Raw genomic sequence first — 17,705 nt, forward strand, 5'->3', positions numbered from 1 at the left:
TTTCTTCGTCGGATTGGCAACAGGCTTGCCGCTCTTCTTTGAATTACCCTTCTTGCCTTTGCCGTTTCTCTTGAAACTAGTGGTCTTATTCACCATCAACACTTGATGCTCTTTACGGAGTTCAGACTCTGCGACTTTCAGCATCGCAAACAACTCGTCGGGTGACTTGTTCATCCCTTGCATGTTGTAGTTCAACACAAAGCCCTTATAGCTTGGCGGCAGTGATTGAAGAATTCTGTCAGTGATAGCCTCTTGCCGGAGTTCAATCCCCAGCTCAGCTAGACGGTTTGAGTACCCAGACATTTTGAGCACATGTTCACTGACAGACGAATTCTCCTCCATCTTGCAAGCATAGAATTTATCGGAGGTCTCATACCTCTCGATCCGGGCGTTCTTCTGAAAGATAAACTTCAACTCCTGGAACATCTCATATGCTCCATGACGCTCAAAGCGACGTTGAAGTCCCGGTTCTAAGCCATACAAGACTGCACATTGAACTACTGAGTAGTCCTCCTTACGTGTTAACCAAGCGTTCTTAACATCCTGGTCAGCCGTAGCGGGTAGTTCATCTCCTAGCGCAGCATTAAGGACATAATCCTTCTTCCCAGCTTGTAGGATCAACTTAAGATTACGAGCCAAGTCTACAAAGTTGCTTCCATCATCTTTCAACTTAGCTTTCTCTAGGAATGTATTAAAATTCAGGGTGACTGTCGCGTGAGCCATGATCTACAACACAAATATATTCAAAGTGGACTTAGACTATGTTCAAGATAATTAGAGTTTAACTTAATCAAATTACTTGCTAAACTCCCACTCAAAAAGTACATCTCTCTAGTCATTTGAGTGGTTCATGACCCACTTACACTAGCTCAAGTCCGATCATCACGTGAGTTGAGTATAGTTTCAGTGGTAAGCATCCCTATGCTAATCATATCAACTATATGATTCATGATCGACCTTTCGGTCTCATGTGTTCCGAGGCCATGTCTGCACATGTTAGGCTCGTCAAGCTTAACCCGAGTGTTCCGCGTGTGCAACTGGTTTGCACCCGTTGTATGTGAACGTTGAGTCTATCACACCCGATCATCACGTGGTGTCTCGAAACGACGAACTGTAGCAACGGTGCACATCGGGGAGAACACAATTTCGTCTTGAAATTTTAGTGAGAGATCACCTCATAATGCTACCGTCGTTCTAAGCAAAATAAGGTGCATAAAATGATTAACATCACATGCAATTCATAAGTGACATGATATGTCCATCATCACGTGCTCCTTGATCTCCATCACCAAAGCACCGGCACGATCTTCTTGTCACCGGCGCCACACCATGATCTCCATCAACGTGTCTCCATCGGGGTTGTCGTGCTACTCATGCTATTACTACTAAAGCTACATCCTAGCAAAATAGTAAACGCATCTGCAAGCACAAACGTTAGTTTAAATACAACCCTATGGCTCCTGCCGGTTGCCGTACCATCGACGTGCAAGTCGATATTATCTATTACAACATGATCATCTCATACATCCAATATATCACATCACATCGTTGGCCATATCACATCACAAGCATACCCTGCAAAAACAAGTTAGACGTCCTCTAATTTTGTTGTTGCATGTTTTACGTGGTGACCATGGGTATCTAGTAGGATCGCATCTTACTTACGCAAACACCACAACGGAGATATATGAATTGCTATTTAGCCTTATACAAGGACCTCCTCGGTCAAATCCGATTCAACTAAAGTTGGAGAAACCGACACTTGCCAGTCATCTTTGAGCAAGGGGGTTACTCGTAGCGATGAAACCAGTCTCTCGTAAGCGTACGAGTAATGTCGGTCCAAGCCGCTTCAATCCAACAATACCGCGAAATCAAGAAAATACTAAGGAGGGCAGCAAAACGCACATCACCGCCCACAAAAACTTTTGTGTTCTACTCGAGAAGACATCTACGCATGTACCTAGCTCATGATGCCATTGTTGAGGAACATCGCATGGGAAACAAAAAATTTCCTACGCGCACGAAGACCTATCATGGTGATGTCCATCTACGAGAGGGGATTTCCGATCTACGTACCCTTGTACATCGCACAGCAGAAGCATTAATGAACGCGGTTGATGTAGTGGAACGTCCTCACGTCCCTCGATCCGCCCCGCGAACCGTCCCGCGATCCGTCCCGCGATCCGTCCCACGATCTAGTGCTGAACGGACAACACCTCCGCGTTCAGCACACGTACAGCTCGACGATGATCTCGGCCTTCTTGATCCAGCAAGAGAGACGGAGAGGTAGAAGAGTTCTCCGTCAGCATGACGGCGCTCCGGAGGTTGGTGATGATCTAATTTCGGCAGGGCTCCACCCGAGCTCCGCAGAAACGCGATCTAGAGGTAAAACCATGGAGTTATGTGGTCGGGCTGCCTTGGAAAAGTTGTCTCAAATCAGCCCTAATTGCTCCATATATATAGGAGGAGGGAGGGGAGGCTTGCCTTGAGGCTCAAGGAGCCCCAAGGGCTGCGCCACCAAGGGAGGAGGAGTCCTCCTCCAATCCTAGTCCAACTAGGATTGGAAAGTGGAGTCCTTCTCTCCTTTCCCACCTCTTTTTTTCCTTTCTCTTTGATTTTCTATCCTTGGCGCATAGGACCTTCTTGGGCTGTCCCACCAGCCCACCAAGGGCAGGTGCGCCACCCCCAAGGCCTATGGGCTCCCCCGAGGTGGGTTGCCCCCCCCCCCCGGTGAACACCCGGAACCCATTCGTCATTCCCGGTACATTCCCGGTAACTCCGAAAACCTTCCGGTAATCAAATGAGGTCATCCTATATATCAATCTTCGTTTCCGGACCATTCCGGAAACCCTCGTGACGTCCGTGATCTCATCCGGGACTCCGAACAACATTCGGTAACCAACCATATAACTCAAATACGCATAAAACAACGTCGAACCTTAAGTGTGCAGACCCTGCGGGTTCGAGAACTATGTAGACATGACCCGAGTGACTCCTCGGTCAATATCCAATAGCGGGACCTGGATGCCCATATTGGATCCCACATATTCTACGAAGATCTTATCGTTTGAACCTCAGTGCCAAGGATTCATATAATCATTTATGTCATTCCCTTTGTCCTTCGGTATGTTACTTGCCCGAGATTCGATCGTCAGTATCCGCATACCTATTTCAACCTCGTTTACCGGCAAGTCTCTTTACTTGTTCCGTAATACAAGATCTCGCAACTTACACTAAGTCACATTGCTTGCAAGGCTTGTGTGTGATGTTGTATTACCGAGTGGGCCCCGAGATACCTCTCCATCACACGGAATGACAAATCCCAGTCTCGATCCATACTAACTCAACGAACACCTTCGGAGATACCTGTAGAGCATCTTTATAGTCACCGAGTTACGTTGCGACGTTTTATACACACAAAGCATTCATCCGGTGTCAGTGAGTTATATGATCTCATGGTCATAGGAACAAATACTTGACACGCAGAAAACAGTAGCAACAAAATGACACGATCAACATGCTACGTCTATTAGTTCGGGTCTAGTCCATCACGTGATTCTCTCAATGACGTGATCCAATTATCAAGTAACAACACCTTGTATATAATCAGAAGACCCTGACTATCTTTGATCAACTGGCTAGCCAACTAGAGGCTTGCTAGGGACAGTGTTTTGTCTATGTATCCACACATGTATATAAGTCTTCATTCAATACAATTATAGCATGGATAATAAACGATTATCTTGATACAGGAATTATAATAATAACTATATTTATTATTGCCTCTAGGGCATAATTCCAACATTTGAGGGGTCTGGTTGTAGATGCTCTAACCCCCCCTATTATTGATGATAATATATAAGAACTGGTGGAATATGTTTCTGAAGAGATGTATTGCCGGACTAGAGATTCGGACTCATGAGAGAAAGAACTGTTGCTAATGTAGACTCAAGTTAGCTTCAGGATATTCCCATCCCAAACCTGCCTCATGGTTTGACACTGCTCCCTACAGATGCAATAAATTTCCCATATATTGCAAAGATAGGGGGAGTGTCAAACCACGAGTCTTTCCAAAACCTAATCTTCCTACCATTTTCAAGTGACCATTTGTATCCAAATTTTACTGCCTTAGAAGCCCAAACCACACCTTTCCAGAAGGTATAGGCTTCATTATTCCGGATACAAAAGATATTTGGAGTAGGCTTATATTTATTATCAACTAATGTTCTCAAAGGTTTACCCTCTCTTAACATGTATCTATTTACCCATGCCCCTAGGACGCAAATGTTAAGATCACGTAGGTTATGAATACCTAAGCCACCAAACTCCTTCAAGGATACTAAAGATAAATGGATATGCTGGCTAGGCGAGCTTTGATCGAAGTAAGCCTAGCAGCATAAGAGAGTAATTTGCCTCTCCAGCGTGCTACTCTTTTTAAGATCTTGTCTATTAGAGGTTGGATGCCATACCTAGGAAGTTTCTCAAAATGCAGAGGGACACCAAGATATTTGATGGGGAAGAGGACAACCAAATATGTATGAAAGAATCTACTTCAGTATCCTCTAGATTTAAAGGGATCATCTCGCTATTGTTGTAATTAATTTTCTATCAGACTTGTTCAAAACAAGTTAGAATCCATTTTAGGCTAGTGGTCTTGGATGGGTCACCTTATACAAAATAGGACCGATGGCACCCCCAGGGCACAATTTAAGACCAAGACCTCCAAGAAGTTGCTTGTCAGAGTGGTGCGGGAGGCATTTTGGCTCCCGCGTGCATTTGCACCTTGATGAATAGTAACCCAAAAAACCAATAGTAAATGTTTAAAGAAATTATAGATGTTTATGTTAGTGTCGCAAGCATGCTTGAAAATTTTCATGCGAAATGAAGCAGTGATGTTTCATTTGTGAAAAGAATAAATTTGGATGTGACATTTTAAGGTAACAATTGATGTTCAATTTTTTTTTTGCATAGTCCAAAATATTTAACCTTTTTGCCTAAAACTTTTCAGGTAGTTGGATGTGACAAAGAAGACATAAAAATTTTGTTGAGATTTTTTTTAATATTTCAAAATTTATTTTTCATAGGCAGGAGCACGTGCTCCCAAGAGCCGAATTGCATTTCTAGTTAAAACATCCACCACCAAGTTGAAAAGTATAGGGGACATGGGTCCCCCTTGCCTCAATCCTTTTCTAGTAGTGAAAAAATGGTTAGTTTAGTACGAATTGGATGTGTATAGTGTTATAGGAAAAATGGATGTACCCCTCAAAAAAGGAAAAACAGACGTGTATAGTGGCAAAATGCAATCAGGATAGGCGAAAGCAGACTGTTAGGTACTCCCTTCGTTTCAAATGTTTGACGTTCTAGATTTATCCTAAGTGAAACTTCTTTCAATTTTACTTTATGTTTTTTATTTAATATCTACAATCCAGTATGAAAGTTATGACGGAGAAAGTTCACCAGAATTGAAGGAAAAAATGTTAATATTTTTCTTTTTTAGGAAATGGATTTCTTTTAGGGAATTTTGAAGAAACGGATCGAGTTGAATTTAATGGAGATGCTCTCGGTATCTACTGGGCCGGAATGCCATGTAAAGAAGTGGGCTTGAATACATTACATGGGCCTAATCTTTCTCTGGGCCCAACACGTGGCTTCTCTCCCCAATGCCCCCAAGAGGAAGGGGCGAAAGGCGGTGTGTGTTCTGTTCCTTCCCTTCGCTCGGAGACAGAGCCGAGGAGACGGCCGGCGGCGACCACGATGGGCGGCGGCGAGGCCAAGTCGAGGAAGCGCCGCTCTTCCCCCTCCTCAGGTGCCTGAAACTATCCAATCGCTTCTCGCTCCAGTCGCCCCGAGCCCGTTCCTCTGTTTCCGCGCCGTGCTGATTCCTTTCCATGCTCTGCCTGTCGATTCGCTGGCCCAGGGGAGGAAGGGGAGAGGGAGCGGAAGAAGAGGCGGGACAAGAAGGAGAGCAGGCGGAGCGGCCGAGGCAGCGACGAGGAGGAAGAGAAGCGGAGGAGGAAGAAGAAGCACGGCGACAGGGGCAAAGACAAAGGTAGGGTTCCTTTTGCCTCTACCAGGGCCTGCATATTTTTCCTGTCTCTTTGATTGAGTGAAAGTGTGAAACCATCCTTAGGTTGGTTCCTCGTGCCGTCGTGCGATATCTTAAACTGAGCTAGAGAATGGGCAGTACCATTGGGTGGTGACTTTTCAATCTCCACAAGCTTCACCTCTGAGAAGGGAAGAGAGGACCAGAGCCACCTTTAGACCATGAACACAGACCATCAACTCGGCCACTTTAGCGCTCTGAAAACCTCCTGGCCGAAAGTATTTTCACAACTGTATGATTTCTAACAACTGCACCAATCTAGGAGAAGCATCATCCAAATCAAAACTAGCTTCAACTTTTACTTTTTCCTGACCAAATGAAGGTGAGGCCCTGACCTCATCAAGTGATTGATTAATGGCCTTCTGCTTAGGAAACCAGTGGTGGTGGATAGGAAATTTACCTTTTGGATTATTATAGGAAGAAGGAGCGCTAAGGCAGTCCCAAGGTAGCGACATAGTTTTGTAGATAAAGAATCGAAGCTGAAATAGTCGGCTTACCATAACTGAAAATAATATCATTCCTGAGATACCATGCTCTCCATAGGTGGAATAAAATCTTAGTGGGTATCTGATCATCTACTTGGGCAGGAGACAAAACAACCAATCCAGACCAATTTTCACAAAGAAATTCTTTAGGCAGTAAATTGATGTTTAGTGTGATCAATCACCGCTTGATAACCGTCCCACCCGCCAAACCACAAATATCGTGAATTGTGTTTGTATCCATATTCTTCTCCGCCAATTTCAGTAGCAAGATGTGGATTCATTTGTTTGATTGTGATCATTTAGCTATAGTGCTAGATTCATATGATGATGATGATGTGCACGTGCCTCTGTCTTTGTTTGTTTTGACAGAGAGGGATTCAAAGGAGAGGCGTTCCAAGGAGAAAGATAAGAGCAAGCGAAAAGACAAGGATGTTGTGAGTTCTCTAGATGGTTGTTTTATTAGAGTATGAAGAGAAGTAGTTTGCGTATGATTAATTAGAGTTCTGGACCTTTTAGCCCTTCAGTTACACTTACTTTATAGATGAATTGATGTGGAAGCTTGAGCTTTTGCAAAGGTCTTATAATAGGACGGACAATGGTCCAAAATAGAACCACATGAAGTAGGGTTGAACAAATATGGCTTGGCAAAACAATTCGAAAACACATCTAATAGGCTTAAATAAGCTAATTACCTTCCAATCAATGTATGCATACTACCAACTCGGCAAAACTGTCAAACATGTTTTTTAAGGCGCTTTGAAGCATTCTTAGACCTGAATCCGCCCCTTTCCAGGTAAACGTTTTACTGTAATTTAGCAAATATAGTAGGTTGTTAAGAAAGAACCATGTGTTTTTGAATGCACTAGTTAGCTGGTGATTGACCTTGCTTGTTCTTCCCCTGCCTTTCTCATATTCTGATGCCTCTCATTTTCAGTCATCGCTAAAACAGGACATCAAAGAAATATCCAAGGACGACTACTTTGCAAAGAACAATGAGTTTGCAACCTGGTTGAAGGAAGAGAAGGGCAAATATTTCTCCGACCTTTCTTCAGAGTCTGCCCGTGATATCTTCCTCAAGTTTGTGAAACAATGGAACAAGGGGAAGCTACCTTCACAATACTATGAGGGCATCACCACTGGGCCCCGCTCAGCGCACAACTGGAACATCAAGAAGGCATGAGAAGGCTCGTCTTCCTTGTGGCCTGCAGCCTGGGTGCCTTGCGTTGTGTGGTTTCTTGACGAAACTGCCATACCAAATGCTTGTGCGACTTGTTCCATCTTTTTGGTTTCTGATCTAAGTCTATATGAATAATAGTTTGGTATCGTCGTGTTTAGAATTGATGTTAGTTTTGCTGGTCACGTTTAGTGAAAAGGTTCTAGAAAACTTGTTGCTGTATGGAAAAGAGCTGGTATTCAGGTGATTAGCCCCACCACCACATGTCCATGTTCTTCTGACCTTTTATGATGGGTTTTTTGTAAAACTTCCTGTGCACCAATGATTTATCTCTTGATTCTTCATCGTGTTCGTATGCTTGCCTAGGTCATCAGATAAGAGGTTGACTCTTTATCTGCGCTTGAATGTTTATCACTACCGTTAGTAAACTGATATAAACCGAATTTTCTGTTGCTGCTGTAAACTGAATTTTGGCCACTTTGGAGCATGTAAACTGATAGTGCAGTCTCTCACAAATATACAGCACCCAGAGACGAAGAGAGCATTATGTACACAATCATCACGCACGAAGAATTTGGATACCAATTAATCAGAAGAGAGCTTAAATCAGAGACGAAACCATGGCAACGAAACAAATCAACTCGTGGTATACAGATTTCGGATCTTGCAAGACCTCCAGGGTAGGCAAATGCCATTTATTCCATGTTTTGATCCTTTCTGGGCTGAGACAGCAGGTGGTACAAAGGGCCCAACAGCACATGACAAACACCTACAAAGGTCGAAGCGCATATTCTTGATGTTCAGAAGCCACCATGCTTAATGCTTGCTGTCCTCTTCCTCGCAGAATTTCGAGTACTTCTCGTCATCCATCAGCGAGTTGAGCTCACCTGCATTGCTGACCTTGACCTTGATTATCCAGCCGCCCTCATATGGATCTCCATTGACCTGTGTTGAAAAATTAGAACAGCCAACATACAGGTCATACCACACTTCAATCCTTGACAATGGATTCCTCGAGTGAGGCTAAGCTGGAACTTACCAATGCTGGTTTCTCTAGTAGTTCATCATTCACAGCAATGACCTCTCCAGACACCGGTGAGTTGATATCACTGGTTGCCTTCACACTTTCGACGGCACCAAAGTTCGTTCCCTGAGTTACAGAAGCACCTACTTCTGGCAGCTCCACATACACAACATCACCCAAATGGTCCTGGAAACCAAAAACAGCTCTATTATGGCATATGATGAAAGGCAGCTTATGCATATGCACCGAGTGAAGCATTTATTTGTCTACCATATGACAGATCTAACACATGCATTTGTTCAGAGAGATTGAATGTATCAACATATGAACCTGGGCATGGTCTGTAATCCCAACGGTTGCCGAATCACCCTCAACCTTCACCCATTCATGGGTGTCAGCATACTTCAAGTCCTTCAGCACTGGGAAAGGGCAAAACCAGAAAGATGCATGTCATAAGGTGTAATACACATTGAAATGGCATTAATCAGAAATGCAGTTTAACAATGTGCATATAAAGAGTTCGAAAGCCACCCCAACTAATGTAGTAGTTCCCTCATAACCCGTACAATTATTGTCCACCCTGAAAATATGCACAGAACACAGATTTGCCTGCTAATGTAAATAACTTTTTCTTGGGATCATTTCATCAGTTTCTCTGCTTCACACTATTGCATATGATTGTGCGTCAACAAACTCTTGTAGGTTGTAGGTCCCAATGCGGCTGCCTTTTCTCCAAATAGCTTTCGCAAGCCTATTGCAAAAACTTTTGACTAAATCATGGAGTCCCAAACCATTTTACATGCATTTCATCAACTTCCACACTATATATATAGTTTTCAAATGCATCAAACAAACATGACATCATGCCATCAAAAGAAAAAACATCACATCAACAAAATAAAAACCAGGTTGTGCCTTCTGCGACGACATCGGCCTACCGACCTACGGCTATCACTGAACCTCAAGAACCATCACCACATACCAAAATTGCCACTCCCTCTGTAAAGAAAAATACAAGATCTTATACTGTATTTCTTTAGAGAGGGGGTACACGGCTACAAATCCAAGGCAGAAATGTTGAACTTTACCGCCTAACCTAATCAGGCAAAAGCAGAGCGGCAGGAAAGATCCTTTTTTGGAGAGAAGATAAAATCTGCCACCGGGAAAGGATCAAAACAACCAGGATAAACTCGGCGACATTACACTCCATTCTGCAAATATCTCCGACGCGTGAACAGAGTCACCGCCGAAATCACCGGTAAAAGCTAGTAAAACGGATCGACCAACGGCAAATCCTACCGCCCAAAATTAGCGGGACGAAGAGGAAAAGATCGCGGCGTTCTAGCACTAACGAACCGTGATCCCGGGACAGGCGCGGCGCGAGACACGAGACGCAGGCGTGAAACAGGCAGGCACGGGCCGGAGAGGGAGAGGGGAGGTACCGGTGGAGAAGGCCCTGGGGAAGGTGGAGATCCTGAGGAAGGAGGCGGCGCGGGAGGCCCAGAGCGATCTGGAGGCGGCCATGGCCATGATCACGCGACGGGGGAGGAGGAGGGGATCGCGCTCGCTCGCTTGCTCGCCGCCGCCTCCTCTGTTTCTCTCTCTCTCGCACCGAGCTCGCTCCTGGGTTTGGTGGTGGTTTCTCTGTTTCTCTCCTTTTTTTGCAGTAGTGCGAGGGGGTGGAGGAAAGTTGGTGGTGGTGCGCTTCGTAAACTGCAAAAATATGTTTCGTGGTAGGTTTTTGGGCCCTCCTGGGATTACAGTTTTTTTCTTTCTGCAAAAAATCAAACTATTGATAATATTTCAAGAAATCTGGAAAAACGTAAAATGATTATTCTATAAAAGTTCAGACCATTTCAATGAGCAGCCTGAGATAACCATCACTATGAATTTTATTGTTCGAATGTAACCAAAATTCGACAGAAAATAATAAGACAAAGTTTTTTTTAAAATCACAAAATCGCAGAAAGGTGTAATTACCATTCTAGAACAGCTCCAGCATGTTTTCATGGTCTGTTCGAGGGAACCATCATTCTAAAGTTTCACGTCCAAACTTGGTCTCATCTTGACTAAAAAAATGAAGTTTCTATTTTTTTTAAAGTAAACTATTGTCCTGGAGTAAAATGCTAACGATGGTCTTGCCACCGTGCCAAGCGAGCCTGGCCAGTCACTTTTGGTTCATATCATATGAGGGATTTGGGTCTTGTGCAATCATCAATACATAAGCTGCAGTTTTAGACTAAAAACTCAAAACTTATTCTTTTCAAAGTTGAGTTCCTGTGAATTTCCCTCCAATATTTCTAGTTGTTAGTTCTGAGAACGTTAACCTTTCGTAGTGGTTCACACCGCGTGATCCAGACTGTAGAAGCCATCCAACACCGATCTATATCTGTCCGCGAAGCGGTCCGAACGCGATTTCTTCATCAAACCGGGACAAACATGAGGAAAATTTCGGGAGTCTCGAACGCTACTTCACCTGATTCTTACCGTCCTCGCCAGTCAAAAAAACCCACCCGCCCTTCCCTCGCCTTCCATCTCACGCGCCTCACCGCTTGCCGCGCCGCATTCATGTCGGCCAAGAGCATGCTACAACCGTCATTAAAACCGTGATTTGATCGGACGGAAAGGCAACGTGGACAAATGCGAACTCTCGAGCCTCGTCGTTTCAATGCGGATGTCGCGTCCCGTGGAACCAACTTCGGCAACTACATCACATTGAAGCGGGCTGACCGCCCCACCGCCTTGTCTGGCCGCGGTTATTTAAGCCACGCTCCAACGCTGTCGAGCAGAGCAATGTACCTTCCTCCTCTATCCCCATCTTCACATCTTTCCTTCTGTACCTCCTCTCCAAGCCAAGCCAGCGGCGATGCCGAAGTCCTGGTTCTCCATGTCGGCAGTCGGTCCCGGTGGGAGCTCATCGTGTGGCGGATCGTGGCACCGCCGCCCTCAGTCACTGTGGCCATCGACATCCACGGTGTCGGGCTCCTTCTTCAAGGAGGAGCAGCCGCAGTAGTGGTCATGCCTGCTGTCGGAGGTGGCCGTGACAGATGAAGAATTCGTCTGTCAGATGGAGATGATGACGGGGCGTTCGATCGTCAGATGGGACCGACGCCACCATCACTGACGCAAGTGAAGGACGAGTGAAATGATCGATATGGTTAACTAGAGGGGGTGAATAGGCAAATACCAAATCTAACTTTTCTTAACAAATTAGGATTAGCAACAAAAGGTTCTCTAGATGAACAACTAGGTGAGCAACCTATATGATGCTAACAACAACAACAACTAGTGCAAGCAAAGAATACAACACAACAATAATCAAGCACAAAGTAAAGGTAAGAGATAACCACAAGTGGAACTGGTGGAGACGAGGATGTGTTACCGAAGTTCCTTCCCTTTGAAGGGAAGTACGTCTCCGTCGGAGCGGTGTGGAGACACAATGCTCCCCAAGAAGCCACTAGGGGCACCGTATTCTCCTCACGCTCTCGCACAATGCGGGATGGCGTGATTCCACTAGCGGTGCCCTTGAAGGCGGCGACCGGACCTTTACAAACAAGGTTGGGGCAATCTCCACACAAAGCTTGGAGGCTCCCAACAAGATCACGGAACTTCACCACAATGAAATGTGGCTCCGGGGTGACCTCAACCATGTAGGGTGCTCAAACACCCAAGAGTAACAAGATCCGCAAGGGATTAGTGGGGGGAATCAAATTTCTCTCGGTGGAAGTGTCGATCGGGGCCTTCTCAACCAATCCCTAGAAATCAACAAGTTTTATTGGCTAGGGAGAGAGACCGGGCGAAAATGAGCTTTGGAGCAACAATGGAGTTTTTGGAAGAGAAGAGGTAGTCTTCTTGGGGAAGAAGATCCCTTTATATAGTGGGGGAAAGAATCCAACCGTTACCCCCACTTTCAGCCCGAGCAAAGTGGTACTACCGCTGCTAGGAGCAATACTACCGCTGCCAGGTGCGGTACTGCTACTGCCCGGTGCGGTACTACCGTACGCACGGTAGTGGCAGAGGGAGGAACTACTGCATGGGGCAGCGAGCGTAGAACCGCCGGAGCGGTACTACCGCACTCCCTTACGGTACTACCGCAGGGTAGTATCCAACTGCCACAGGAGGTACAAGGAAGTAAAAATTACTTCCATGTCTACCTCCGCTGAGGCCACGGCTGTGCAAAAACACGGCAGTATCGAACATAATTGCGGACTACCGCCTAAGGGCGGTAGTAAGAAACTACGTCCGCTCTTACTACCGTAGGCACTCGTAGTAGAAGCTGGTGACAACGGCACTACCGCTGCTTGGAGCGGTACTACCGCTGGCACCAGCGGTACTACCGTTCCCTTGAGTGGTAATACCACTGGCCACTGAAAACAAGCGCCTTGCTGCTTTCACTTTTCACAGACAAGGGGAAACGAACTGGAGCTTCATTGAAGCGAAGGAAAGGTGGTGCAAAAGAACAGATGTGTACGTGTGGATTCCACCCTAACCTTTCTGAAGCGGACCCCCTCTTAATAGTACGGCTTTCCTACGACTCAAATCCACCGAAAAGAAACGTAGAAAGCAACCATCTTCAAAAGACTCCGAGGGGCACCGAATCGTCTTGTGCCTAGACATGAATTATCTGAAATGCTCAATGCACACGATTAGTCCTCAGAGGCATTGTCATCAATCACCAAAACCACTTAGGGAGACATATGCCCTAACAATCTCCTTCTTTTTGGTGGATTGATGACAATACATGATTTGCACAAAAGGATATAAAAATAACATACGCAAAACCCAAAATCTACAAAATATAGACACCCCCCCTAGATGTGTGCATACTAGAGAAATGCTATGGACTACAAAGCACACAACCTAGGAACATCACTCCCCCTAAATTTTATAGACGAGGCATTCCTTCCAACAAACTGATTAACAGTAAGCAAGGCATAGCATGTGAGCATGAAGATAAGGGCACATAATAAATAGACTCACAAGCTACTAACATATTGGACAATAATGAGACAATAATGAGAGAAGAGTGATAGCATATGTCTCACACCATATAATAGAATAAGTCTCCTGGTCTCACACACACATAATAAAAACAACTAGAGCAACGACGAAGGTTCAACGAACAAGGAGACAAGGAAAACGAAAAAAGAAACTCGCAAATCCTACACTCTCTTCCCCTTTGGCATCGAGACACCAAAAAGGCAGAGAGGACACCGAAGACACGTGTGGTAGCTCCTAGTGCAAGGATATCAACCATCAGACTCCTCATTAGACTCATCCCACTGAAAGTTCTTCTTCTCCATCCAAGCAGCTTCGGGAGTAATGTCATTCTGAGACCCACTTGAGATGTTCACGTAAAGCTTCCTCGAAATCAGCTTATCGCTCTAACGACTCTCCTTCCGAGCAACATGGGTCAGATATTGCCCCTTAGCCTGCATGCAAAATAGAGTCTTCATCCTGTCCTTGAGCTTCTTGGCCCAAGATGGTTCAGCAGAGGAAGGCTCATCCGTCTCGGGACTGCCCTCATCCTCAACCTCATCCTCATCAAAGTCCACATCAGCAGCAACACCCGTAGTGGTTGTGTTAGCCCACTTGTCCTTCTGACACAGCCGAATGGGATCATGAGGGATCCAGTCGTGTCACGCCCAAGATGCGACCCTATCCTCAATTTGGCATGAAGGCCTCGTCAGGGATAGAGGCGCATCTCGTCGTGTCGCAAGAATGGATATCGTTACAAGTACATGTACTGAAAAGAAGAGATATACATTCAGAGTTGGCTTACACTCGCCACAAGCTACATTAGAGTCACATCAGTACATTACATAATCATCAAGAGTAAGAGCAGGGTCCGGCTACGGACGAAAACAAACGACAAAAGTAGAACGACGTCCATCCTTGCTATCCCAGGCTGCCGGCCTGGAACCCATCCTAGATCGATGAAGAAGAAGAAGAAGTAGCAACTCCAAATGAACAAACAACGCGCTCGCGTCAAGTAACCTTTACCTGTACCTGCAACTGGTGTTGTAGTAATTTGTGAGCCACAGGGGACTCAGCAATCTCATTTCCAAAGGTATCAAGACTAGCAGAGCTTAATGGGTGAGGTATGGTTAAGTGGTGAGGTTGCAGCAGCGACTAAGCACATATTTGGTGGCTAACTTACGAGTACAGGAAATAAGAGTGGGATGATCTACGCATAACGGACGTCACTACAGATGATCAAATGAATGATCCTGAACACCTACCTGCGTCAGACATAACCCCACCGTGTCCTTGATCGGAGAAAGAACTCACGAAAGAGACAGTCACGGTTACGCACACAGTTGGCATATTTTAATTAAGTTAACTTCAAGTTATCTAGAACCAGTGTTAAACAAAGTATCCACGTTGCCACATAACCGCGGGCACGGCTTTCCGAAAGATTTAACCCTGCAGGGGTGCTCCAACTAGTCCATCACAAATTACCACAAGCCGCATAGAAATCCTCAATCACGAAGCTCGCGATCTCGTCGGATTCCCTAGTGGAAAACCTCAACTCTGAGATTACCCAAAGCATCACCGGAATCCCGATGCACGAGATATTCCGTCAAAGGTTAAACTAATCCAGCAAGGCCCCCCGACGTGTCGACGATCCCGATAGGAGTCGCGTACCTCGTTCTCAGGACACGACGGATGAGCGATGGTTACCACGCCAAACGCCGAGTTGCCCCGGGTAGCGTTAATAAGCTGCTATATTTTGGACCAACACTCATGAGGAGCACTGGCCCGGGGGTTGATTAAATTTCCTCGGGTTAATTACTCCCTATGCAGTTCATTAGTTATTAGGCAAATGTAGTACCAAAGTTGGGCCTTGCCAGACTAGCTTTAATCTGGAACGAATTATCAAGGGGGTCCCCATAACGACCCCGATCGTGTTAGGAGCGCTCATTTATGGAAAATAACACCAGTAGCCAGAAACTAAGGGGGGCAAAGGTGGAACAAAACACCAGGCTAGAAAGTCCGAGCGTTCCACCTTTTACCAAGTATATAGGTGCATTAAATTAAATAGCATTAATATGGTGATATGACAAGGAACCCATGTTATCACATGGAAGCAACTGCACCTGCAACTAGCAACGCTATCAACAGGGTTAAGCAAGCAGTAACATAGCCAATCAGTGGTTTGCTAGGTCGAACAGGTTGAGGGTAATCATGGCATTGTTGAGAGGCTGATATGGAAACATGTGGTAGGCAACGAGACATAAACGATAGAATCGAAATAACTAGCATGGCAATGATAGTAATGGTATCTGGGGAAATGATCATCTTGCCTGAGATCCCGCTTGGAAGAAGAACAACTCGGAGTAGTCGGCGAACCAACGTAGTCGAACGGGTCCTCACATTCCGACACGCTTGCGGAATTCTATCGAGACGGAGGAAACCGGAAACAAACATCAACATAGATATTCACCACGGCAAATGCAAGACATGATGCACACCCTAATATGATGCATGGACAGGTCATCGATGCACGGGATGGCACGGCAAAACACCTCACACAAACACTACACTTTAAATGAAGCTCGATATGCAACGGGTTGCATATCGACAGAACTCCACGTTTAAATATTTAATTAACTCCCGTTAATTATCACGGCAATATTACATTGTGGTTATCATGTCAAGGGTGTAGCGACGATCCTACAAGTCGTCCTAGTCGACAACACGTCGCACTTTGAACGGAGCTACGACACAAGAACAAGCAACACAAAATAAATATGCCATGAATGCGTCATGCATGCGAGTTCAAACATCACGACAAGGAGGAAATAAGCATGGTGTCGCCATGGCGAGCGAGAGGAAACCATGGCAGCAAATCGAAAACGATGCCACGGCAACGTTCCGGTCCCGATAACTCGAGGAGAAACCGGTGCCAACGTATACGAACACGTGCGGGAACGGTAAATAAAGATGGGGTGATCCCGTTTCTCGGATTCCCAGGTGTCGAGGGCTCGACGAAAAGGAAGACGACGTGCACGGCAAATAAACGGTGCATAAATACGGTGCATACATGCCTTCAACTTGTACAACACACACATCCGTACATCACTAGCACACGGTACACGACATGTCCCATCGGTATACCTTCGACGCGTGCGAGTCGGAGGGGTTCGGTCGAAGCGAACGTCGTGGTCGTCGTGGAAGTAGTCGTTCACGCGCCGGTAGTTGAGGTAGTGGTACACGGTCTCGTCGACGGTAGTCGTACTCTCGGCGTCGGCAGACGGTCTTCGGCGTCGGTAGTCGTTCACGAATCCGTAGATGTCCGGGGTCGCCGGGGCGTCGTGGTGCTCGCGGCGAACTTGTCGAGGACCCACGAAGGCGGTGATCATGCACGCAGCGACGGCAACCAGCGACAGCGGCGACACGGCTACATGAGCTACGACAGCGACGGCAGCAAGCTATGGCACGACTAGCTGGCAGCAAAACGCACAACAACTTAGCAAAGCTTCAGGCAGCACGCACGCAAGCGGCTACAGCAGCACCATGCCTCGGCCGGTAGCTACAGCAGCTCAACAGCAAGAAATGGCAGTGACACAACAGCGGACAGCAACAGCGACGGGCTGCAGTCGGCAGCAGCGACAGCAAGCAGGGCAGCAGCTCAGCGGCAAGCAACAGCAACAGCACGGCACACGGAGCAACAGCGGCAGCACACTACCTCACGCGACATCAACAGCAAGCCAACAACAGCTATCGCGGCGCCGGCGAGCAGCAACAGCAATCAGCATCAGCGTCTGCAGGCAAGCAGGGCAGCAGGCAACGCGCGCAACAGCAAAACGAGAGGCCGAGGCACAGCGGCAAGCTACCTCGGCGTCGGCAAAGGAACGGCGGTCCGGCGAGCTCGACGGGGCGGCGACCGGGAACGAGCGAGGACGACCAGGGGGC

General features: G+C 46.2%; 2 protein-coding genes across 2 annotated transcripts; one reads left to right on the top strand and one right to left on the bottom strand.

Annotated features, from left to right (window-relative positions):
* The first annotated feature begins 5,676 nt into the window (after nt 1-5,676).
* LOC123401105 (style cell-cycle inhibitor 1-A) lies at nt 5,677-8,099 on the top strand. The gene is made up of 4 exons (XM_045094827.1): nt 5,677-5,806; nt 5,918-6,049; nt 6,958-7,022; nt 7,523-8,099. Exons 1-4 carry the CDS (start codon nt 5,755-5,757, stop codon nt 7,766-7,768), a joined length of 495 nt encoding a protein of 164 aa, XP_044950762.1. The 5' UTR covers nt 5,677-5,754; the 3' UTR covers nt 7,769-8,099.
* Nucleotides 8,100-8,321: 222 nt separating this feature from the next.
* On the bottom strand, nt 8,322-10,473 carry LOC123401106 (glycine cleavage system H protein 2, mitochondrial). Its single transcript, XM_045094828.1, has 4 exons — nt 10,229-10,473; nt 9,117-9,205; nt 8,802-8,972; nt 8,322-8,707 (listed from the first exon to the last, which is right to left on the bottom strand). Exons 1-4 carry the CDS (start codon nt 10,314-10,316, stop codon nt 8,579-8,581), a joined length of 477 nt encoding a protein of 158 aa, XP_044950763.1. The 5' UTR covers nt 10,317-10,473; the 3' UTR covers nt 8,322-8,578.
* Between the last annotated feature and the right edge of the window lie 7,232 nt (nt 10,474-17,705).

The sequence above is a fragment of the Hordeum vulgare genome, chromosome 6H (assembly GCF_904849725.1).
Source record: "Hordeum vulgare subsp. vulgare chromosome 6H, MorexV3_pseudomolecules_assembly, whole genome shotgun sequence".
NCBI lineage: Eukaryota > Viridiplantae > Streptophyta > Magnoliopsida > Poales > Poaceae > Hordeum > Hordeum vulgare.